We start from the raw sequence: 23,564 nt of genomic DNA, 5'->3' as shown, positions 1-23,564 counted from the left end.
AGTGATTCAGATCAGCCGTTGAAAAATACCTGTACATTAAATATAAAACATTGATCTTGTTTCATACTTCATTTCACAGAACTGAACTGTTCTGCTCCAGCTTTGGAGATCAATAAAATCCATTGTGTTCAGTAACAAAGATAATTGATGTCTTAATAGGGCTTAAGCATTGTTGTGTCTAATAAGACTACAAAAACCTATATTATGAACACGCCTCAAAATTAACTGTGGCTGAACTGAATATTGGGCTACCCGATCAGTTTCGCCTTGCTAATTTTTTCAGAAAATATGCAAGTATCCATCTATTTTCTGGACCATTTTCAGGTTTGGCTCCTAGCACTAGGTGCCCTTATCTTAGGTAGACTTGATGGTGAAACTTAAGGAGCTTTGTGAAAGAGGAGAGTTGGCCAAGGCAAGGTTCCTTGGCAGAATTGATTGACATGCCTTACATTAGAGATGGAAATATGTGGCATTCCAGGAGTTATTGGGGCTACAGCTTCCCATCAGCTTTGACCACTGGTCATGGTGGCTGGGACTAATGGAAGCTGATCTCTAGCTCCTCCCACCCTTGACTTAGGTCATTTCTAAACTGCATTTTTCTGGAACCCCAAATGTTCTGGTAATGAGTCTTAATTCTAGCTCCAGAATGAGCTCTACAGCAGAGGAGGGCAATATTTTTGGCTTGAGGAACACATTCCCCTCTGGGCAAATGTCAGAGGGCTGCCCGCCAGAAGTGGGTGGAACCAGAAGCAAAAGTGGCTGGAGCAACAAATGTACAGTACAGATATTCAGTTTCTATACACATTTACACCCTTTTCCATGCAAGCAAGAGGCATCGGAGTCTACAGGCACATTCCAACCAGGCAAAAATACTGTATTTGTGGTATGTATTAGGGCTAATGATGGGTGTTGCCTGAGGAGAGGGGCTGTGGCCTGGGCAAAGTTCTGAGGGCCAGACATAAGCTGGAAGGGGGTTGCATTTGGCCCCACCTCTGCTCTACACGTTCCTGCAAGGGCCTTATTGAAGGGCCAGTGGTTTGTTTCCTTCGAATAGCTGAGCTTTAACATATTGGAAGGTTCTGCCTCAAAATCTTCAGTCCACTGCATCAAAAGATCAGTGCTTTATAAGCTGTGATCATGAAACTGAAACAAAGTTCAGTCATTAGTACAGACATATTTTTGTTCGTTCAGTGGGAAAAGTCCTTAAAGGGTTTGAACCTTTCCGCGCTTCCATCTAAACATCGTAACTTGTCGATTGAAAGAAAAGAAAGAAAAGTTGTTTTATAAATTAACCCCCCCACACACATTTAATTATTGTGAGAGTGTATTTAAAGAAGGAAATAAGCACTACAACCATGAAACAACTTGTGTAAACAGAAGATTTACAGTTATAATCTACTTTGCGATATCAGCTAAAATGGAACACTTCCTAAACCAGGTTAGTAGAGAAGAAACCAAAGGGTTGGCACCTGTATCAAAATACTTTAAAGTTAAGAACATGAAACAAGCAATTTATTCCCTAAAGCTTTGAAAGGGCAGCATTCATGCCTGTAGTGTATTTCCAGTGTTACTCAGTGCTACCTGTGTGTGACGTTTAGTAATATGCCCAGTAGGAGCTGAGACATTTTTATTATTTGTGGCACTAGCTAGAGGAGAAGCTAATGGGGATTCTTGAGTTTATGCTTACTCTGTTTCATAGGTATGAATGGGGTTAGAATGACTTTCTTCTTCCTACCTCTGTTTCTCTTAGTAGCCTGGTAACGTTACCCCAGGAATGTATTTAGTGGCTTGGTGAGCTAATAAAGCAAGGCAGCTTGAAAGAGGCTAGTTCCTCCTTTCATACCTAAGCAACACAGTTTGAAGTGAACATTGATGGAAACATTGCCAGAACAACTCTGCCTATTAATTAGCATAATCCTGCAGCAGTCAGGGGGGAAATGAACAGAATTCATCCTCAGGTAATAGCATCCATTCTATTGGGGGGGGTGTAATTATTACTTTTAATACGATTGATCAGCTAGCTCTAATTACTATTAGAAAGTAGACACGCTGGAAACCTCTGTATCTCTATTTTACCAGTAGCAAACTGGAATCAAAACTAAAAATTATAGTTTTAATTAAATCTCTGTATGTTAGTTACATGTTCTTGAATGTATGCAGATAGGGATTCTATCTGAATACTGAATGCACCATAATTACAGACAATGTAATGCCTTGTGTTTCCTTAAAAACAATCTTCTCCCTCACAATGAAGGCAATATAATTTTATTTTATTTCTGTTAATTACAGAATATTGAAGGAGCTTCATTTGGTTCAACAAAATCTCTCTTTACTGCTAACAGAGGTAACTGGTACTCTTACTAACAAAAAGCAGTTCAAAAATGCTAGGAACTGATTAGTTTATGAACTAAAGTTGTCCTTTCAAAAAGAGGAAATCTCTGCTTATATACTACTTGGCTCATATACTTCTTGACAATTGATGTTTCTATAGTTTACAGTATTTGAAAGTTGTTTCATTTTCAGTAGTGTATTATTTGGCTACAAAATGAAAAATGCTTTTAGTTCATTCAAAAGCAGTATCCTATAGGCAGTGGTCTGTTGCTAGAAAACATACAAGTATAACTCATCAGGTATGTCTTCATAACAATATGAAGAGTCTTCTTAATTGTTGGTATGGTTTTAATACATTTTATTGGCATTATACCCCAGTTTGGATTTAAATTATAATGAACAGTGGGTAATAAATTGCATTTTTAAAAATACATTAAAATACTTTAGTTGCAGCATTTCCTGCATTCTTTTCTTCTTACTAGAGTGATGGATGAAACTAAAAACTAAAAACAAATATGCAGTGGGGGACAGGAAGAGGGAGATCATCCCCCACACACTCCATTTCAACTTTTCTAGCTTGCTTCATTGCTGCCTATGCAACTTCTGTCTTGTACCATAGGTGGATTCTAGTACAGAAGCTTTGAGGGAAGACATTGCAATGATTCAAGGCAGTTGCAGCTAATTCTTAAGTACCTTGTAAAAGGAAGGCAGTTAATCACCTAAAGGCAGGTTATGAGCACTGGGAGTGAGATTACACAATACATTAGTCAGCTGATTTTTACTATTTATACCCCACACATCTTGCTAGATTGCCCCAATCACTCTGGGCAGCTTCCAATACATATAAAAACATAATAAAACATTAAACATGAAAAAAACCCTTCTCTATACAGAGTTGCCTTCAGACGGCTCGGAGGTCGGATAACTCCATATCCTCCAACATTTCTCCAGTGAAAATAGGGACACCCTAAGGAAAAATGGGACATTCGGGGATCAAATCAGAAACCGGGACGGCTTCTCTAAATCAGGGACGTCCCTGGAAAATAGGGACACTTGGAGGGTCTGGTAGAGCACATGCTTTGTTCCCAGATTCAATCTTTTTGACATCTCAGATTAAGAAGACACTTTAGTGAGCCATTGCCAGTCAGAGTAGAGAACACTGGACCAAATAAATAAATGGTCTGACAGCAGCTTCATATGTTCATAAAGTGCTACCACGTAATTTAGCTTTGAACAGGGATAGGAAACCTTAGGCCCAGATACCAAATGTGACCATCCAGTACTCTGTCTGGCCCACAGCTGTCAACTTTTCCCTTTACTTGCGAGGAATCCTTTTCGGAATAAGGGAATTTCCCTTTAAAAAAGGGAAATGTTGACAGTTATGATCTGGCCCTCAAGACTCTCCTTAGGCTACACTGTCCCTCCTCTGCACTCTCCTGTGGTGTCTTTGCTTGCCTTTCTTTCTTTCTTTCCTGGAGGATGGTCAGGTGTGGGTGTGTGAAACTTCTGACTTTGCTTACCTAGAAAGTAACTGCCTATACAAAGGTAAGAATTGTATCTGTTGCTCCACCTACCTTTTCCTCTGGCCCTGCCCACCAGTGGCATGTGACCCCCACGCCCAGAAGGGAATGCAACCCTCAGACTGGGGAAAAAAGTACTAGAACCAGAGGTGGAGCTAGCTGCTCCAGCTCCCGGAGCAGCGTGCAGTTGGGGGCAGGGCTAGCCGCCCACAGAGGCGGGGCGAGCATCCCAGGGGTGTGGAGCATGTGTCCCAGGGGGGTGCGCCGGCCGCTGTGAGCCTCCTGGAGGGTGCGCCGGGCGGCGCAAGTCTCCTGGGGGGGTGCAGCCTGCGGCGAGCTTCGGGGGCAGGACAGCGATGTCAACCCCCCTCAGGGATGGCACCCAGGGCGGACCGCACCCACCTTTCTCCACCTCTGCCTAGAACATACATTGGCTCTTGAGAAGCAAGAAGATGAGCTTTGCAGAAGGTTAGCCGCTTGCACTTAAGGCAACAGGAAGCATCTTGATTATTGTGAAGAAACATATTTTTATATATGTGAAGAAATGCAAATATTAGGGCATGACCTACATGTTACCAGCATTATTTTTTTAGCATAAATGGGACAGGTGTGTGTGTTAAGTGTGGTACGAGTTGAAACCTTTGGGTATAAAGTCTTGTACAGTTATGTTCTATATAACATAGAATTAAATACCCATGGGATAATTTCAATATGGGTTAATTAGTAGGGAGTAGCAGAAGCCAATGTCCTCAGTGTGGATTTTCGTACAAATTTAGTGTGAGGGTATATTTGGAATTGATCTTTAAGTCTTCCCTCTGTGACAGGTACTATACAGGGCCTGCAAGGTTGCTGCAAGGATTGCTGTACATGCATCCCTTGCACCCAACAATGTATCTGCGTGTCTGCCATTGGTCTTGGTATACTTGGTGTCATCGCTACTGTCATTGCATTGGTGGTCACAATTGGCATCCCTCCACATACACCAGGTCAGTCATTTCTAGCTTTCGTTATTATGATGGTGACCAAACTACTGCCAACTGGAGTAATACTTTCAATGGGGCTGTGTCCAGTGTTTCTTCTACTCAAAGTAGACTCTTTGGAAATAATGGGCAAGACTAAGGCCACATGTGCACAATACCACCTTAAATAGTCATGGCTTTGTTGGAAATCTGGTAAGGCACAAGACACAATCCATCCGGCAATTCTCACATGCAAACTCTATTGCAATCAACATGAGCAACGCAAAAGCTTCCATATATTTGCAAACTCATTCATGGCCATTATTTATGTGTGATGCATCCCAACATGGCTATGGGTCAAAACTGGATTATTTGAATGTGTCACTATAGTACTGGGGGTTGGGGTCTGATTAGGTCTGATCATTTCTTTGTCAGTATCCTCCATTGTTTCATCTCAATTTTATTTTTCAGTAAATCGTTTATGTGTGACCTCCGGTAATCAGACAGGCTTTTTATGTGACAACAGAGCTAGCTGCATTCCAGCCAGCCAGGTCTGTGATGCAAGACAAAATTGTGCAAATGGGGAGGATGAGCAAGGGACACTATGCGGTAAGAATATTTGCTTAAATCCCCCTCTTACCATGCCCAGTTAATGCCTCATGCTTTTCCCCACCGTAACTCAGCCATTTTATAAAGCTTCAAGCTATAGCAAGTTAGGTGGTGAGGAAAACAGAAGCAGACTGAGGATGAGGTCACACATACATGTTCTGCAATCTAGTGATTATTTCCATGTGTGAATAGACAAGAGAACAGAACAGCAGCATCAGGATTCAGGACCTCTTCAAGTGGACTGATGTAGCCTGAATTGAAGTTGTAGGTTGAAGTCAAGTCGTGAACTCTGCCAGGAGTTCTCACATATCAATAACAATATACCTGCAGCCCAGGCATCACTTGGAAGAAGACTATTTCAGTTTCTACTTTAATAAATCCTCAAAATGAGATTTTATTTTGATTATTTAATTACTATGTTGTTGTTGCTGGCATCCGTCTGTCTTGAGAGACACTGGAGTGCGCCTCTGGGGGTTAAGTCAAACCACTGTGTTAGCAGCACTGAAGTGTCCTCAAAATATCTCTCAGCAGTGTAAAAAATACCTGAAGCAGCAATGGATAACTTAAACAAGTTACATATAAAAAGTTACATTAACACAAAGTTGCATGTGTGTGTGTGTGTGTGTGTGTGTGTGTGTATGTGTATCTCAATTAATTTTCCTTCTGACACACCCTTCCTCTCAGCCTCTGAGTTATCACCCAGGGTCCAAACAAACTTTCAGCTCAAGCTGAAAAGTCTCAAAACAATAAGAGTTCCAGAAACACCAGACATCACCCTAGTCTCTTTAGACTTGCTTTTGTTTTGTTTTGGAGGGGCAGACCTAAGGTGGATTGTACTTCCTCAGGCTGCCCACAGCTGTGTCCCATTCAACTGCACTCTCCAAACTCGGTTGCAGGTACAGCAGTTTGTTGAGTTTCCCAGGGGGTCCTGTGGATGTGAAAAGCCCCCCCCCCGCACACACTTCTCCTTCTTCATCCTCTGTCCTCTCCTCTGCCTCCAGCTGCTATTTGGTAGTCTGTATATCTAAGCAAAGCCTTTAACAACATCCTTTATTATTGTTTTTAAAAGCCCTTTTAAAGAAAGAGATGGTAACTAAATAAATGTAGTTGCTTCAACAGAAATAGTGTGAATATTGCCTTAGTAATTGAACTTCTGAATGACTTTCATTTTCCACCTGCAAAGTAAGGAGAGGGATGTTCTCTTCACAGACAATGTTTCTGGAATGAACTTCAACACCCCCCATGTATGCTGTTTTACTTTGAGGATCTATGCAGCTTACAATGCAAACTTGTACTTGTCTGTTCAGGAGTAAGCCCCATTGAGTTCAGTGAGAGTATCAAGATTGCCTTAGTTGTATTGTTATTTATTACTAATTACCACATTTTAAGCCACTGCTGTTTTTACCCAGTATATATTTTGCGCAGTACAGCATTTTCTCCCCTCACTGCTTCTGCTTCTTTCTCTTTTTTTTGTAGATGATTTGCCCAACAACCTTCCAGGATACTTGATATTTTATTGCAGCAACCGCAAGGTTTGGGTCTATGCAGACAAAAGATGTAATGGAATCAATGACTGCGGTGACTGTTCTGATGAAGTAGGAGCTTGTAAGTCTTTTCTTACAAAGTTCTGCTTGTAGTTAATGGATAAATGGGAGCAGTGCCCAGGCAAGGCAAGGATTGCACCCCATAACCTCCTTGTGGGTGTTGCACGTGAGGCAACACAGCAGGCACACTTCACTGTGCCTCTGCTGCAACGGCTCCTCATGGAGGTTACCTGCGGGTTGCCGCATTTGCCCTCTCAGCTTGTCAAACTCCCTGCGTGAGTGGTGGCTTGTGCTCCTTGGTGGGTTTGGTGGCATCCCTGCAGCGCCAGAGGTGAGTTGGCTGCACTCCTCTCTGCGCCCCTTGCCCAAGGACACATGGGAGGAAGGCCTAAGGGAAGGACCGGTGCTGGCTGGGAAAAGTCCAGGGTTGGTGGGATTTCCGCCCTGGGGCAGATGTCTCTTCACTGGCCATGTTTTATTGTTTTTAATACCCTGCTGGAAGCCGCCCAGAGTGGCTGGGGAGGCCCAGCCAGATGGGAGGTGTCTAAGTAATAAATTAGGAGGAGGAGGAGGTGGTGCCACAGCCCTGAAGGCCTGGCCTGGGCACAGCTCGCTTCCCCACAACTCCGTAAGGCAGTAGCCATGCAGCCTTGGCACGGGAGCCTGTCATGGGCATGCTAGGTTGCACCCCCTCAGAATTCTGTGCCCAGGGCCATGACCCCCCTCAGCTCCCCAACGCTGTACCACTTTGTGTGAAATATGCTGGACTGTAAGTCCTTCAGGTTGGTACAGCCCCTTTTCGTCTACCAGGATATCCTCTTTTGCATAGTGTCATCCTCTAGTTTAGGGACATGGGATTTTGCACTAGTTCCCAATATCCCTGACCAGTGGCCATGCTGGCTGGGGCTGATGGGAGCTGGAGCCCAGCATCTGGTCCCCATCTCTGCTGAGTACATCTGTTATGCTTCTTTTTTATTCCAGGGGCCAGTTGCCCTCCTTGTGGGCCTCAATGGTGGGGATGCACCATGGTTGTCTTCCATATGTACTGTAGCTGCATTCCCAGACGTCTTTGCCGAGATGGAATACAGCACTGCAGTGACTGGTCCGATGAATACATCTGCACAAGATGAGCACTCCAGGACTGTAACCTTCAGAAAATAATGGGAGCTATCCATCAAATACTGCTGTTGGGGAATTGCCATACATATTTCTCAGAGGGGCTTGCAACGGATGCATTGTGTAGTGTTAGATGTGCTGCTCCCAGACCAGTGATCTTTCACCTTTTGAGCTCAGTAAAGTGTGTCTGCATGTGTGTATAACACCCTTGGCTTCCTCAAAACCCACTGCTACAAAAAGCGAAAGGAGGAAAAGAACGCCTGCTACCAAAAAATCTGGCTCAGACTTCCACACGTACTGGAAGCTGTGAAATCTTGCTTTGTAACAGAGTAAAGGACCAGGGACTCAGCTGTACAGCTGCAAATAAAATGTTTTAAGTGTGTTTTAAGTGCAATATACAATGTGACACTAGATAGCAATGGTGAGCCTTATGGAAAATTCAATGTATTTTTTTTAATATTTTTTTTTAAAAAAAAGGGTTTCCAGAACGATTTTTATATGTGTGTAGAACTCAGGCGGAATCCTTTTCACAATTGCAGACTGATCAATGGCAGCTATTGCACAAGCACTTACAGTGATGGAAACTAATTGGTATCTTATTCCTAGATGACATTTAAGAGGTCAGTGATTACTTGCCATGTGAACTCTCTATTTCCCCCCTCTCCTTTTCTCTGTTATTTTCCCTTAGTAAGCTATGGGCATTTGGGTGTTTGATGAGTAAAAGATCATTGATTTCAAACCATGCTGGTGTATTTGATACATTGCACTTGGGTCTACAATTTTATTGTATCTCAAAGCCCTCACCCTTTTATACCTCTAACATGCCTGGTGTGACCTGCAGCTATTAGAGTGGAATGAACCCTTAAAAGTGAGAGCATTAGCTGTCAGTTGTAACTAGGATAAAGTGGCCTCAGAATAGTCTTCTGAGGAAGAGGTTTGTGAGACTTTCATATACTTATGTAGAAGTAGATATCGTCTTATATAATGGAACGGGTACTACAAACAGACCTTTACGTCAATATTCGTATCTGATAATCAGATTTCTACCAACATATACCATCAGACTAAAACGAATGACTCTTATTTCCTATTGTGACAAGTCATGCAATATAGATGGTGCAATAAACAAACATTTACAAGTTGTTAGTTGCCCAACTAAATCTTATTCGCTTCACAGCACATCATTAAATGCTGAGAGTGTTTAAACACTAATGGCAGATGAATGGGGTTAGGAGTCATGCTTATCTGTTTTTCATTTGACAGTCACTTTAATTTACATATTGTATTAAATATGTTACTGCTTGAGTAAATAAAACTTGATTTTAGTATGTTTTATTATACTGTGCTAGCATGTGTTCCTCGGCAAAATTTGAAAACTCAGTCTCAGCTTGAAAGGAAACAACACACACACACACACAAATCCACAGCAATGAAGTGGAACAGTACCATGTAACAACACAGTAGGATACAAAAGTACCACGTGTTAGGTCTCATTTAATTCATCTAGGGACTATATAGTATAGTAAAGGTAAAGGGACCCCTGACCATTAGGTCCAGTCGTGACCGACTCTGGGGTTGCAGCGCTCATCTCACTTTATTGGCCGAGGGAGCTGGCGTACAACTTCCGGGTCATGTGGCCAGCATGACTAAGCCGCTTCTGGCGAACCAGAGCAGCGCATGGAAACGCCGTTTACCTTCCGCCGGAACGGTACCTATTTATCTACTTGCACTTTGACATGCTTTCAAACTGCTAGGTTGGCAGGAGCAGGGACCGAGCAACGGGAGCTCACCCCATCGCGGGGATTCGAACTGCTGACCTTCTGATCGGCAAGTCTTAGGCTCTGTGGTTTAACCCACAGCGCCACCCGCGTCCCTATATAGTATAGTATTCCAAATTTATTTCCTTCAGATCTACAAGGCAACAGAAACAAGTCAGGCTCAAATCCCCACTGTGGCTGATCTTGAGCTAACTACTTACAGGTTAACCTACTTCACAGGGTTGATAAAATAAGATATCAGCCTGGGATTGCAGGGGGAAAGTCTGGATATAACTGTGGTAATTTCTTTAACATGATTAGGTCCCCAAGTCAGGGCTTCTCAAACTTCCTCTTTAGCAGGGCCCACCTAAGGGCTGAAAATTGCTGAGGCCCACTACTCACAATACAGGGGCAGAGCCAGCCACAAAATGATGGCAGATTGATGCAGAGTTTGGCAGAATCAGCTGGCAAGCAGGGCTATCTAACCCTTCCTTGGAAATTGCTTCTCTTGTTCAGTCCCTTTTGCCTTGTTTCTGTATTTTCTCAACTTTCCCTCACACACCGCTGACTACCCTGTTCATTTCTTCCCTTTCACCCACTCCAAATTAGCATGCTGTAGGCTCATTGTCTGACTCCTATACCTATGTGTGCCTATGAAATGGACATCCAGAGATCCTGCTGGTCCAACCAAAAGGCTACAGCACACCTAGATGAACATAGGCTATGGCAACTGAGGCCTACAGCTTGGGGGGGGGAGCACCCACTTTGTAAATCAGATGTAACCTATGATTAGTCAAGCGGCATGGTATTACCCTATTTTGAAATACTTTATGCCGGAAAATGTGTAGCGTTTTGTGTACCTTTGGTGTTCACGAGTTGAAACCACTGAAACATGTTTAAGCATGACAACTAATACCCAGTTTGTTTATAATGTACAAGAGTCAACAGTGGTTTGGGTGTGCTCTGAACAATCAAAATCAATTCAAACAGATATTCCACTTCAAAAAGGATAAAATATTTAAAACATATTGTGGATGTATTTATACTACTGGCTTTTATTGTTTAATTCCTCGACTCCTATGTTTATTTTGTTAAATCCTATTATCTGTGGTTAAGTCTTATACTGTTCCTTTGACTACGGCACACAAAATACAAGGACAAACACATAGCAATGACTTGCTTGTAAGAGAAAAAGTCACTCAAGATCAGTCACCACTAAGAGGCTCATATCTAAGCAGTTTCTCAAACCTTAGGGTTTATAGCTAAATATGTGTTGTCCTTTTGTAAATGAGCCCTTTGAAAATGAAACATTGGAGGGTGCTCACCAAAATTTAATCTATCCCACATTAGGCATTAGTTGAAAGGTCATCAGTTGTTTTCTCTGATTAATTCAGAAACGGAAAAGTCACTGCTTTTTTTTTGAGGCCACTGTCTGTTTTGATGGAAAGCAGAAAATTCAGCTGTGCCATTTTTTTTCTTTTAAAAGTGTTTATTTGCATGCAACTCATACTCAGTAAGAATTTAGTAAGTCCCAGTCTGCCACTGAAAAGCTCAGCTGCTTTGATTTAAAACGCTGTTCTTTGTGCTCAGCTGAAGCTCTCTTTTTCTTCTTCTGTAATTCTTCACTCTTCCCTATTAGTACAGGTAAATTTAACATTTCTGCTCTTGGCCTGTAGAACTGCAGGTTCTCAGAAGGCTCTAATTCAAGAGGTTCTTCTGTCCTGGCTCTTTTTCCATCTGCAAGACAAATTTTGTGAAGTAACTTCACATAATTTTGAATATAGCTTAATTTTGCACTGTTCAGTTTGGGTCAGTTGCACTAACAGAAGAGTTAACCTAGAGGCAGTTTCCAAATACAGTCGTACCTTGGAAGTCGAACGGAATCCGTTCTGGAAGTCCATTCGACTTCCAAAACATTCAGAAACCAAAGCGCTACTTCCAAAAATAGTTTGTAAACTGGAACAGTCCCTTCTGGGTTTGCGGCTTTCAGGAGCCAAAATGTTTGAGAACTAAGCTGTTCGAAAACCAAGGTATGACTGTAGTCAAAATATTTTAAGGGTTCAAAGCTTCTCAAGAATTGCCATTGTGACCTATCCTATCATTTTAAAATAGAACATAAATGTGGTGTTGGTGGAGGTTACCTGCAGCTTCTATGCAAAAGAACACATTTGCAGAAGCAATGTTACACGGAATTCTGAATGTAGCTGCATGTTACTAGCATGACAAAATCTAGGCCTTTATACTTAAATGATCTAGTATTACATGTTACAAATTGAATGATATTTCCAGCTGTCTTTTTAATTCTCTCCTAACCTATTTCTAATTAATTGCTAAGGTCTAAGCGCTTTGCTCTGACCACAGAGAAGCATAGCGATAATGCTACTTTCTTTGTCTGCAGCTATAAGCGCCTACGGTCAAAGAAACAAGCCACTGCTCATGTTTCAAAACTAGCTTGCCTCTTCAGTTCTTGGAGCTACTATGAGGGGTGACTCTGTGGAAAGCTCCACTGGCATTCGCTGTTTTCCAGCGGTGCTTCAATCATCTTTAGCTCAGTTTACAAAAATGCACTCTAGTTCTAATCCCAAGTTTAGAAATTTGTATCTTCATGCAAGTTGCTTACAGAAAAGCTGAGCTGCAGTTCGAGATTTCAGGCTTTCTTGTGGTTTAATTGCTTCTTGCACTGCATGCTCCCATTGCAAGATGGTCTGAGAAAAGTAGAATTGCAAAAAAGTTTCAGTAGGCAGCACACTTATTCAAAGCTAATAGGTCACCACTATAACTTGACATTCAGTGTGAATATGAGTTTACAGTTTTTGAAGTGTTGTTTGTTAATGCATGGCAGTTCCCCTGTGATTCAACAGTATTCATCCCAGTGCTGAGCGATATACAGTTGACTGAGCCATATGGAGTTTGCATAACAACTCACACAGTCTTAAAAGGAAAACTAGATTTCTGTTAAAAAGCGTATACAAGCCATAATCTACTAATGGAGTATTAATGAGAGGAAGGCAGATAGGGAGATAGAGAGGTAATTCTCTAGGTTCTGAGTCATTTAGAAAATCCCCCCTTTTTACCACACAAGAAAATCACTTTTTACCACATAGGAAGATGCTTGCTAAATGAAGTCAAGAAATAGTTCAAGAAGGTACATTAAGACTTACCTGCTCTGCCCATCCCTCTGTTTTGCAGCTATTATGATCAAATTCTTTCAAGGGCACCTCTGAAAGAGCGAGACCTATTTGTGTCTGGATCCAGCAAACAACAGCATTTGTGTCCTAGGTAAAAACAAAAACCAAAACAAATCCCCTTAAAGAAATAATTGTCAACCAAAGTCTGACTTTATAGAAAGACAAAATTTTGACTTTCCTTTGAAACCGTGGTAAATATAACATGAGTTGCATTTCATTTCTGTGCTAAAAATGCTCCAGATATTCAGCAGAGCAGAAAAATATGTTCACCTTGAGGCAAGAAGATCCAGAAAGATCCAAACAGTTCAGCTTTTTGAAAGGAAGCAGATACCTGAGTCCCAAACGGGTGATTCCTGGATTACCTATATAAAATCAAGAATATTGTATTAAATCTAAAATTAAGCTAAATTACAAAATAGTTTCAAGTTGCACGTAAATGATAAAGTGGATTAAGCAAAAGGACTGTTTGTAGTATAGATACAGCCCAGTAATTCAGAATAAATCTGCATATACTTTACATGAGTAGGGGTGGTAAAAAGTTAACTGGTTTTTTTCTGGTAAACACAGCTCTACCTTAATATCTAGATATGGTTTGTTAGTTCCCAGGGACTGGAAGAAAATAAAAAAATACATAAATGCCTACAATATAAAATAGGTACTAATGGTTAAGTCAATATGGAAAGTCAATGTTAATGATATCCAATACCTTAGTTTGTAATACAGGCAGCAATCATTTCGCATTGGGGTTCCTTTCCGGGTTCCCATGAGCATCGGCGGAGCGCATATAAACTTGCCCCTTTCCACCCTGCCCCCATTCTGCCTTCTTTCAGGTCCATAAGGACCCACACATCAGTGGTCACACGTCAATTGGATGTGCCTAAAATGGTCAGCACCTGTAATAGGGTTCTGCACACTTGGATGAAAACCAAGTTCTGATAGTATATAGTAACTTTGCACCCGAAACTCTCCCAAACCACAGACTCATTGTGTCTAATGTCTTGGCAGAAAAGACGACTGTCATCTTTCTGGTGTCAAGTGAAAATGGTTTTATGCCCCCAAGCCTTTGGTGGCAAATGGTGGTGATCCTGTATGAAGGGAGTGGTTATTTTGTGCTGTTCTAATTACATTTTCTTTGAATGAACACTCAATGTTTTATGTTTTGTATTGTTTTGTTGAATTTATGCATTTTGCACTCTGTTATTCTAAATTACTTTGGGCCTCCTTTTGATGTGCAAAGCAATCTATGCAAACTAACCCTTCCACAGCCATATACAGCTCAGCCTTTCTAAACTCTACTTGACAGAGCCTCGCATGCAATCACTACCTTTGTTTCAATTGGTTTATCAAAGAAGTAGCTCAAAGCTATATCCAGTCCAGGGCTGGGTTCTGGTAGCTGACATGGAACTATATCAGATATTTGCTATGATGTAAATCTAGGATTGGCCCATACAATAGCTACTAAAATGTATGGTTTCCATATTAAACTGTACAGCAGAAAATTGGCTATTTCTGTTGCAGAATACATAGCACATTTTGACCATCTCTTGTGTAAACTGGACAGCAGCCGGTTTTAATCAACAATATTGAACAGCAGCTATTCTGGTTTCTATCTCTCTCTTGTAATGGGTACGCAATAGTGATTAATTTTTATTTATTAAATTCTTCTGATACTGGCAAGGATGAATGCTGGATTACAATGCATATACCCTGTTTCCAACCTGAAGCTATACTTACAAGACAAATCCAATACTGAGAGATTTTCAAGGCCCCTTTTCATCACTCGGACAGGCGCTGTCATTTTGCGAAGACCAGCATCTGACAAGCAGTTATCTTTCAGGAAAAGCCGAGTTAAACTAAGGTAAATGTAAAAGCTACAATTACACATTTATTTATTTATTTATTTATTTATTTAATAAAATTTACATACTGTTTTATTTTCTTTCTTTAAAAAAACCAAAAACCCTCAAAAGCTCTTGGTAAGTAGACGGGAGTTTTGCAAAGCCAAATGGAAAGTTCTAAAACTAAGCCAGCTGTGAGATATACAGTGAGTAAAATTTGCTGAGTTTCAGACTTTCTGCATTTAAGACTGATTTATATTGCCACAGTTCTTTCAACAACAAACCAAATGTTCACTTCCTCTGCAGCAAACTGGTACCTAGATAGTGTCCTGTTGGTGATATGGTCTAGCAGCTCATGCTCATCTCCAAGTTTACAGAAGGACAAATCCAAGCATGTCAGATCCCGGAAAGATTTAATTTCTTCAAGTTTTTCAGAAATAACTAGGTAACTGTAAAAGAGCAAACACAACTGTAAGATTCTGCACCCTTGTCCAGTTTCTTTCATTCCCATAGATTTAGCACCACCAACCAACTCTGTCAATGGGGGAAACGCCTATGAGATTAGTTTAGTCCAGTTGAGATATATATGTATTTTACAAAGCAACCAAGAATCTCCTCAATGCCCTGATCCAACATTCTGTTTCTGATTATGCTCTATTCTACAGTAAACCTGGAGTGAGGAACCTTTATCAGCACCAACAGATACAATTCCTCATGGGCAGCCTAAGAATGGGTGGGCCAGAGGGAAAACTGGGCAGAGCCCCCAGTATGGATTTTGCCTTTGTACCAGTAGGCTAGTTTCTACACATGCTCACACATCCCTTTCTATCCCCCATCCAAGCAAGCAAGAAACATCATCAGAGTTCAGAGACACATTCTACTCAAGCAAAAAATATCTGAGGGGAGTGCAAAGCAGAACTGGTGAGGGAGGTATCTGGGGAGAGGCCAGACAGGAAGAGTGCATTAGGCCCCCAAGCCTAAGGTTCCCGGTCCCAGTGCTAAATAATCAGCTATGAGAAAGCCCAATACGAGAAACAATAACAGTCCTAGTAAGCCATATATATAACAGAAACTTGTAAAAGAGCATCTGTTCTAGGAAAAATATATTTGGTGCAGATAAGACTATGAAGAAGAAGCCAGTATTCATTCCTAGATTTGTTGTGAAGAGTACAAAGAACCACACTGAGCCTAAATTTAGTTGTTTGGAAGCAATGTTTAAGAAAGCTTATTTTCAACTAATTGCACTTAGGAAAGATAAAAGGATTTACATTTAAAGGCCAATACCGAATCTTATTTGTAAGGTGTAAAGCAATGCTATTGCTCCATTACTCCACACAGAAATAAGTAAAGCTGCCAAAACAATAAAAAAGATAAAATAAAGTTTTTAGTTGGATGCCTTTCCAACCTAAGTGGTTTATGTTCCAAATTCAAATGCTATGAAGCACTAGGAACAGCCAGAACAGGCCACACAACAGTATTCTACCTTATTCACTTTGTATCCTTTTAATTTAGCTCTAGGCAGTGTGATTTGCTACTTTATTGAGGACTCCTTTAATGGGGGTGCAGGTGTGCTACTAAGAACAAGTTATGCATGCTTACCCATTTTTCAAGCATAGAGTCTGAAGCACTAAACTTCCATAAGCATCAATAAATTTTTGCAAAGCACAGAGTCCTGTTCTTGGTTCTGTAAATTTCTGTCTAGCATCTGCTGCATAGAAAAGCTTTTCGGCTATCTGTTCTGGAAAGTCAACCAGTGAATCAACATGATGAATGTTGTCAGCAATGTAACTCAGAACTAGGCTGAAGAGAGATTTGGCAGAATAGCGAAGATTTCCCTTCTTTGTGTAAGTGAAGATGAAGTGATCTGTCCTTCCATTGTCATTTTCCCTATTCACATAGAGCTCAACAGAAAATCCTTTGGAAAAGAGTCTTGAAGGCCTTGGCTTTGGATCACTGTTGTTTACTCCTCCTGATGCTTGATTTGCCTTATATAGCTGTCCATTTTCCCGAACGTAGACAGATCCTCTATCTGGAAAGTTTTCCGCATAGAGATAGCATGACATTCCTCTTTGAAGTTTCTGAGAGAGGAAACAAACATGGTAAAGCATAAAACAAAACAAAAAGGGATTTAGTCTGGGAAATGTCTACATGTGTGATTTCTACAGTGTCACAAATGTGCTAGAGTTTACACTTTTAAAAACAAAACAAACAAGCAAACAAAAAACAAGTTCTCAATGGCCGATATGGATAGGCAAAGCGGATACAGTACTTGAGACAAAATTCCCTTCCTTTGAAAAAAAATATACAGTATATAGGAAGAGATGAAAAGGCCGTTGATTCAAAGTGGCCAGGCATTCTTTCCTAACTCTTTGGTTGTGCAGAATTTTGAGTTGCATCCTCCAAAATAGAGACAGGATTATATCTATGACTGACCAGAGAATGAAATCAACCACCACCCCTAGCCTCTAAAGGCTAAAATCCAACAAATCTTGAGCTTGAGGGAGTCACACCCACGATCACTAACAGGATCTCTACTACCCACATTATGCACTAAGAATGCCTTCCAAACATTCTGGATAATGTATTTTTATCCTACCATCCCCATCAAAGGAGCCAAGGCCACAAACGGCAAAGTAACAAAACAGCACAAGTAAAAACAAAATCAAAACATTTAAAAACTAACAACACACCCACCCACACGCCGTACTGTGTGTGTGCAAGGGTGATGCAATATTTTTATATATTCTTCTAAGTTAAAAAGCTCCCTGCACTTCAGTTAACTGGGGAGAGGGCGCTAAATCCTTTCTCCCAGTTCTATTAAACGCGACGAGTTTTTGTTTGGGGTGCGGGGGAGGGGGCCATTCAAATACGTGATACCGGAGACTTCCCCGCCTCGTCCTGCACGTCTGAATGCAGATTGCCCACAACTCCACTCCATAAACTCGTGCTGCATAACGCGCAGACCGTTTCGCGACCATAGACATAATAAAGACAAACTACCGAGGTGTGTGTGGGGGGGGGGGGGAATCTGCGCCACTGGAGCCTCGGTCCTCCAGGCTAGCGGGAAATATGCACCTTGGGAGCCTCGAGGGCTTTCGGCAACGAGGCAGCACCTGCGCGGCTTCCCCTGAATGCAGGCGCAGAGCCCGAAGCAGTCTCGGAAGCAACGCGCCCGAAGACCACAAATATAGGAAGGAAGACGAGAGTCACACCCTCTCATTTGCTGCGTGATTTTGGGTCTCGTCTCCTATTATTTTGTATGGTCGGGCTGCAATCCTACCTTACTTGGCAGCAGACATATGCATAGGATTGCAGAGTTAGAGAGGTAAAAAGCTCGGTGCTATTGCACGAAAGCTGCACGAGGGGAGGCTTTAGAAAGGGCTGGCGAATTTAACTTGAGCTGGTTTGGCTGCATACTCAAGTCAGTTCAGGTTTGTGACTGCGAGGTGTGTGTGTGATATGCCGCTGTTGCAATACAGGGATAATGGTAGGATTCAGACGACACGAGTCCCTCTTAACAGCGCAATCTTCTTATGTATGCACGACTTAGAAGTAAAGCCTCGATGAACTCAGCGGGACTTAACTGCAGCAATGGACGTACCCAGGATTTGCTCTCAGCAGGTAAGGGTGCCTAGGAGTGCAGCCTTCGCTGAAATCAGTGGGGCTTCAGTTAGTCGCCGCGGCTAAATTTAGACCCTGATTTCAACGCAAGGATGGCTGCAATCCTAAACCAACTTAATTGGGAAGCAAGGCCCATTGGATTCCCTAGGACTTACTGCTGCATAGGCACCATTGGGACTGCGTTGTTCGTCTGGATCCAAACCAACAACTTCGAGCTGTTGTCTGCATTTGTAGCATACAATTTTCAGATGCCTCTCGGGGGGGGGGGAGTCGCATTTTCCACGAGAGCTGTCCCCCGAGTCAGAGAAAACACGTGCTCCACCATTATTTGCCTATATACCTTTTGAGGGGCCGGGGGGCTCGTTGCAGCAGCTGCTGCCGCCGCCGTTTCGGCCTCCTAGGTAGGGATTTCTCCGTTATTTCCTAGGATCACTCATCCGTTTTGCCCCGGAGACGAGAGAAAACATGGCGCCAAAGGCAACCAGGAAGCAGCAGAGGTAGAAATGGCTGGTCACGCCTCTTCCTGGGTTTTCCCTTCGAGTCGGGATGGGCTGCTAGGCAACCGGGCAACGTTTCTCCGTAGATGCAAGAGGCCTTTTAGGAAGCGACTCTTCCCGAGGGTGGAGAAAACATGAAATTCACGGACTACTGCCTTAGCTCCGAAGGAACCGATGTGATTCAAGCAACATCAAGTGATGAAAAATACCCGCCAGAAAATATCACGGATGGGTAAGATCTTGATCCTGATGAAGTAGCAGGCTCTTTCCTTGTAGCGCCTGAATATTGCTATTATATATCATGAGCTTTCGTGGACTAAAGTTCACTTTTTGGTATATATATAAAAAGGTTTACTTTCAGGTTTTATGAATGGTTTTTTACATCCTCAACTCGCATAATTATTTCCTTTGGGTTGGAAGTAAAACCCATCCATTTGGTTTCGGAAATGCTTTTAAATATGAACTTGAGCGTCATGGAAGAATATAGTATTTGTAGCCAGTGGTTTTTTCCCTTAAAAAAATGTTTAGGGGTACTCGCATTTTCCTACTCATATTGAAATACTGCCCCTCAATGAGACCAAACTTAGATTCACAAAATGTTTAGGGGTATGCGTACCCCTGTGTCCCCCCCCTGGAAAAAAGCACTCTTTGTAGCATTTGTGTCACACATTCAAATAACCTAAGGCACAGTATAGTTGTAATAGGCTGCCATACTGTAGAATATAGGCTGAAGGAATTGTTCATGGATTTTTTCACTTGTAAGAAAATATCAGCCCTTAGCTGGGGGTGAGAGACTAGGTAATTTGAAGGTTGGATTTTTTGTTTAATTTATTAACGGGTAAATCTAAATTATTTTTCTACTGTGATGAATTTGAACTCTAAGGTTTAATGAAGATAAGGTCAGAAGTGTACCTTTTGAAAAGCCATGTGTCTACTCAATAGTAAGCCCGACTGGGTACAATGAATGTTATTTCAATGGCAGATATATTTAGCTTGTCATTATGACATATAAAAACATTTCATATTAAGTTGTACCTTGTCTCAAAAAGTGTAACATATCTATAATCCTGTTCTGGTACCATGTAAAATATAATATGATTCCCCCCCCCTCTATCATTTAAGGTCCTTGATATCGCTGTTTAGGGACCTTCCATAGAATATCATGGAAGAATTCCAAATATATGGTGAAAACAGTAATACAGTTAATGCTAACGTTTACTATGTTAAAATGCAACATTGGTATTGGAATGTTGGATGTCTTTATTATTGTAAATTGAATAAAATTTCTGCTACAGATATATCTACAATATATTTCTAACATTTTGCATTCATACAGGTTATTTCACTCTCTCTTAACAGAAAATCTGAAACCTTTTGGACAACAACTGGGATGTTTCCACAGGAATTTATTATTTGTTTTCATAAATGTGTAACCATTAGCAAACTCACAATCCAGTGTTATTGTGGTAAGTTGATGTTATACAGCTAGGTTTTCATTTCTGAATTAGCATCTTTTCCTGCAAAAATATGTGTTATTTTTGCTTTAGGGCACAATCCAAGCCCTCTCTCCTGCTGGTGGGCTTTTGTGTAGCAGTGGATCTGTATTCTGGCTTCTTGTGGCCATAGCGGATGGTGGGGAGAGGCAAATGATCAGGCCCAAATTGGACTAGATCACTGTGGCAGCTCCAGGTCCCAGTGATGTTGCATGACATCAATGATTCTGGCTTGGTATCCATAAGATTTATGGCTGATTTAGCCCTGCCCCAGCCCACCATTTGAAGGCCCTTTTTCAGTGCCTTCCATAGGTTACTGCCAGAAGGCAGCTCTCCACCTGTCCACCCATTTTTGGGGGGCGTGGGGAGTGGGAAATTGGTTCTCACAGCAGCCCTATCCACCTGCACATTTGGCAACTAGCAGGGGCCCGCACAACTAGCAAAGCTGAGGAACACTGATCAGTGAGGTTTTGTGTAGGGTTCTGCGCTTGTGGTTCTATATAGGTTAGAGCAGCTGTGTAGAAAACTGTGTGAATGTGGGTGCTAGTTTGTGTATGAAAGTACAATGGATAAAGTACAACCACTTGTGGGGTTTTTTCACATGCAGAGGGGATTCAACTGATCACAAGGTTATAGATACATCCCAAATGCAACTCAGCCTAGATTTTCTGTGTCTTTTAACAGTTCTATATCTGATACTATCTGTGAATTGTCATAATTAATGAAATCTTAGGCATGATTGAACATTAATATTGTAATGTAAAGGCTAAGTACTACTTTGTTGATGAATTTTGTGTGAAACTAGGCAGCCTTAACCAAGAATTTCTTTTCTTAACACTGTCCTTAGTGCAGACATTACGGATTGAAAAAAGCGTGTCTAAAGATCCAGTTGATTTTGAAGAATGCATTGAAAAAGGTAATTCTTTACTTGATGTAACAGTTCTAATTAGGTGGATGATTGCAATTTGATGTACAAATCAGTTAAGGCTGCAATCCTATATCTCTTATTAGAAGGAAGTCCTATTGAACGCATTTGGAATAAGTTTGCATATACGAAGCAGGACTAGGATCAAAGCACACTTCTGTGATATCTAAGGAACCAATGGCTGGTTCTCCACAACTTCCAGATGCTGACTTGTTGCTGTTGCCTGCTTATAATTTGTTTTGTGCCATTCATTGAACAATTTAGTGCATTTTATATTACCCCATCTTATAGGGTTGTTGGTTGCTATGATTATTCAGATATTGTATATGAAGTGCTTGGAGCACTTAGCAAAAGTGATCTATAAATATCTGTTACTATTTGGAACCCAGGTGGTAATTTCTTACCTTCCATGACAATATTTTTCTGGGAAGCTATTAAATGTTTCCTTTGTCTATGTCTGCAATTGGTCTAAGAGTATTTTTTAAAAATAATATAGCAGTGAAAATATAGTACATTTTGAAGGGTCTTTGATAACCTTGGGTAGATTATTATGGGAGAAGTTGCTAATTTTAAACTATTTTAAAGTGGATTACATTGTGGCCCTAATGAAGCTTGGGACATACCATCTACGGAGTGTGTTAACTTTATTGGAGTTAATTTAGATCTTTACTAGGATTATGAGTTTTTGCACTCCAGTGAATTTTCAGATCCAGAATCTAAACATCATGTTACATATTAAGGTGCTGCTTGTTTGTTTTATGTTCAGAGTTGCAACATAAAGAAGGAGAACTTCAAACAGAAGAATTTTCGGTAAGTATATGCCATCTAGCATTAATGCAGTGTATGCAAAGAGTGCATAATGAATTTGTGGGGAAATCTTGAGTTAGCAAGGTAATGTAGACGTTAGTAGGAGCTTGATAAAATCTGAAGCAATGTTTTCATGTTCCTACTATTATATATATATCTATGCCTATGTTACATTTAACTGCTAAAACATAGAGGCCTTTGACAGTTCCATATCTGAACCAAAGTACTTTATACTTTTGAGTGATGACAGTTACCATTAGGGATTATGAACACTGACTGGTTTATGTATTTTTGCACATTTGCAGTGCAATCCTAAGCATGTTTGCCAAGAAGTAAGTCCCATTAAGCTCAATGGAGCTTACACATCAGTAAATGTATTTAGGATTGCACCCCCTGTAATGTGCAGGATTGTCAATATTCATCATTTTTTACATTAGCTGTATTATATGTGTATATGTATGAAAAGGAATAGTCATAATTATATCTATAGATATATCTTAACACTAAATGTGTAGTAATTTCTCATGATACAACTTCTATCATCATAGTTTGCTAAATTCCCAAGCCTCTTAAATATTAAGCAAAAAGCAGCAATATAGAGGAACGCTGATTCAGATCAAATTTTAAAAAATCAATTTGAAATTTACTTAGTAGCCTGATCTTGACCATACCTGTCATCAGCTCACTCCTGTAACCTGATTGTAATTTGGGGAGTTTTATACTACGTCTTTAGTATAGCAAGATTTAGATTCGGATTCTTTCTAGCATACAATGGTTTATTTTTCAATTAACTAAGTATTCCCATGCTGAGTATCAAACAACTACAGAATACATTTCATCTAAAACTAAGCGATTTCAAGTCATATTGATTTCAGTTTTTGTAAATTAAAAAAGCTCTTAAATCTCTCACATTGAAATTATTGCCATTGAAAAATGCTTCACTTGCACTGAATTGTGCCCATAGTTCTATAACTATTGATGTTGTTATTCTTATTCTTATTTCTTTTTGGCAGTTTCCTGAGATCCAAGCGACGTACTTGCGATTCATTATTTTGTCTGGCTTTGATGCTTTTGTGTCAGTTCATAGGGTGATAGCAGAAGGAATAACACAAGATAGTGAAAACCAAACTTAATGTGCTGCAATCACAACTGTATAAATATTGTACTGATATTTGTATTATAGATTATGTAATCCAAGCATTAAAGTATGTTTTCTAAACTGTGTCTTTTGTATATCTTTGTCACAGACTTTTTTGTTGTTGGTAAATTCTGTTAAACTATGTAGTAAATATGATACCTCTATTCCACTAGAACTCACCACTTCCTTCATCTAGGTTTATAAATGGAGAGTTCCTATTC

The 23,564-nt window shown here is 40.8% G+C and overlaps 3 protein-coding genes across 3 annotated transcripts; 2 read left to right on the top strand and 1 right to left on the bottom strand.

Annotated features, from left to right (window-relative positions):
* Positions 1–13: 13 nt before the first annotated feature.
* Positions 14–9,419, top strand: LDLRAD1 (low density lipoprotein receptor class A domain containing 1). Its single transcript, XM_081010722.1, has 6 exons — positions 14–1,958; positions 2,290–2,344; positions 4,676–4,837; positions 5,282–5,419; positions 6,896–7,024; positions 7,945–9,419. Exons 1-6 carry the CDS (start codon positions 1,938–1,940, stop codon positions 8,091–8,093), a joined length of 654 nt encoding a protein of 217 aa, XP_080866848.1. The 5' UTR covers positions 14–1,937; the 3' UTR covers positions 8,094–9,419.
* Positions 9,420–11,146: 1,727 nt separating this feature from the next.
* On the bottom strand, positions 11,147–18,963 carry LRRC42 (leucine rich repeat containing 42). The gene is made up of 8 exons (XM_081010743.1): positions 18,824–18,963; positions 16,462–16,940; positions 15,180–15,311; positions 14,759–14,877; positions 13,295–13,386; positions 12,998–13,111; positions 12,457–12,541; positions 11,147–11,573 (listed from the first exon to the last, which is right to left on the bottom strand). The coding sequence occupies exons 2-8, from the start codon at positions 16,923–16,925 to the stop codon at positions 11,347–11,349; spliced, it is 1,233 nt and encodes a 410-aa protein (XP_080866869.1). The 5' UTR covers positions 16,926–16,940; positions 18,824–18,963; the 3' UTR covers positions 11,147–11,346.
* Positions 18,964–19,072: 109 nt separating this feature from the next.
* On the top strand, positions 19,073–23,424 carry IFT25 (intraflagellar transport 25). The gene is made up of 5 exons (XM_081010742.1): positions 19,073–19,212; positions 20,340–20,446; positions 21,321–21,389; positions 22,165–22,208; positions 23,219–23,424. Exons 1-5 carry the CDS (start codon positions 19,115–19,117, stop codon positions 23,336–23,338), a joined length of 438 nt encoding a protein of 145 aa, XP_080866868.1. The 5' UTR covers positions 19,073–19,114; the 3' UTR covers positions 23,339–23,424.
* Positions 23,425–23,564: the final 140 nt, after the last annotated feature.

This window comes from Podarcis pityusensis (genome assembly GCF_964106645.2).
Source record: "Podarcis pityusensis genome assembly, chromosome: 6".
Lineage (NCBI taxonomy): Eukaryota > Metazoa > Chordata > Lepidosauria > Squamata > Lacertidae > Podarcis > Podarcis pityusensis.
Note: the sequence above shows the minus strand (reverse complement) of the source record. Positions and strands in the feature narration are given on the sequence as shown.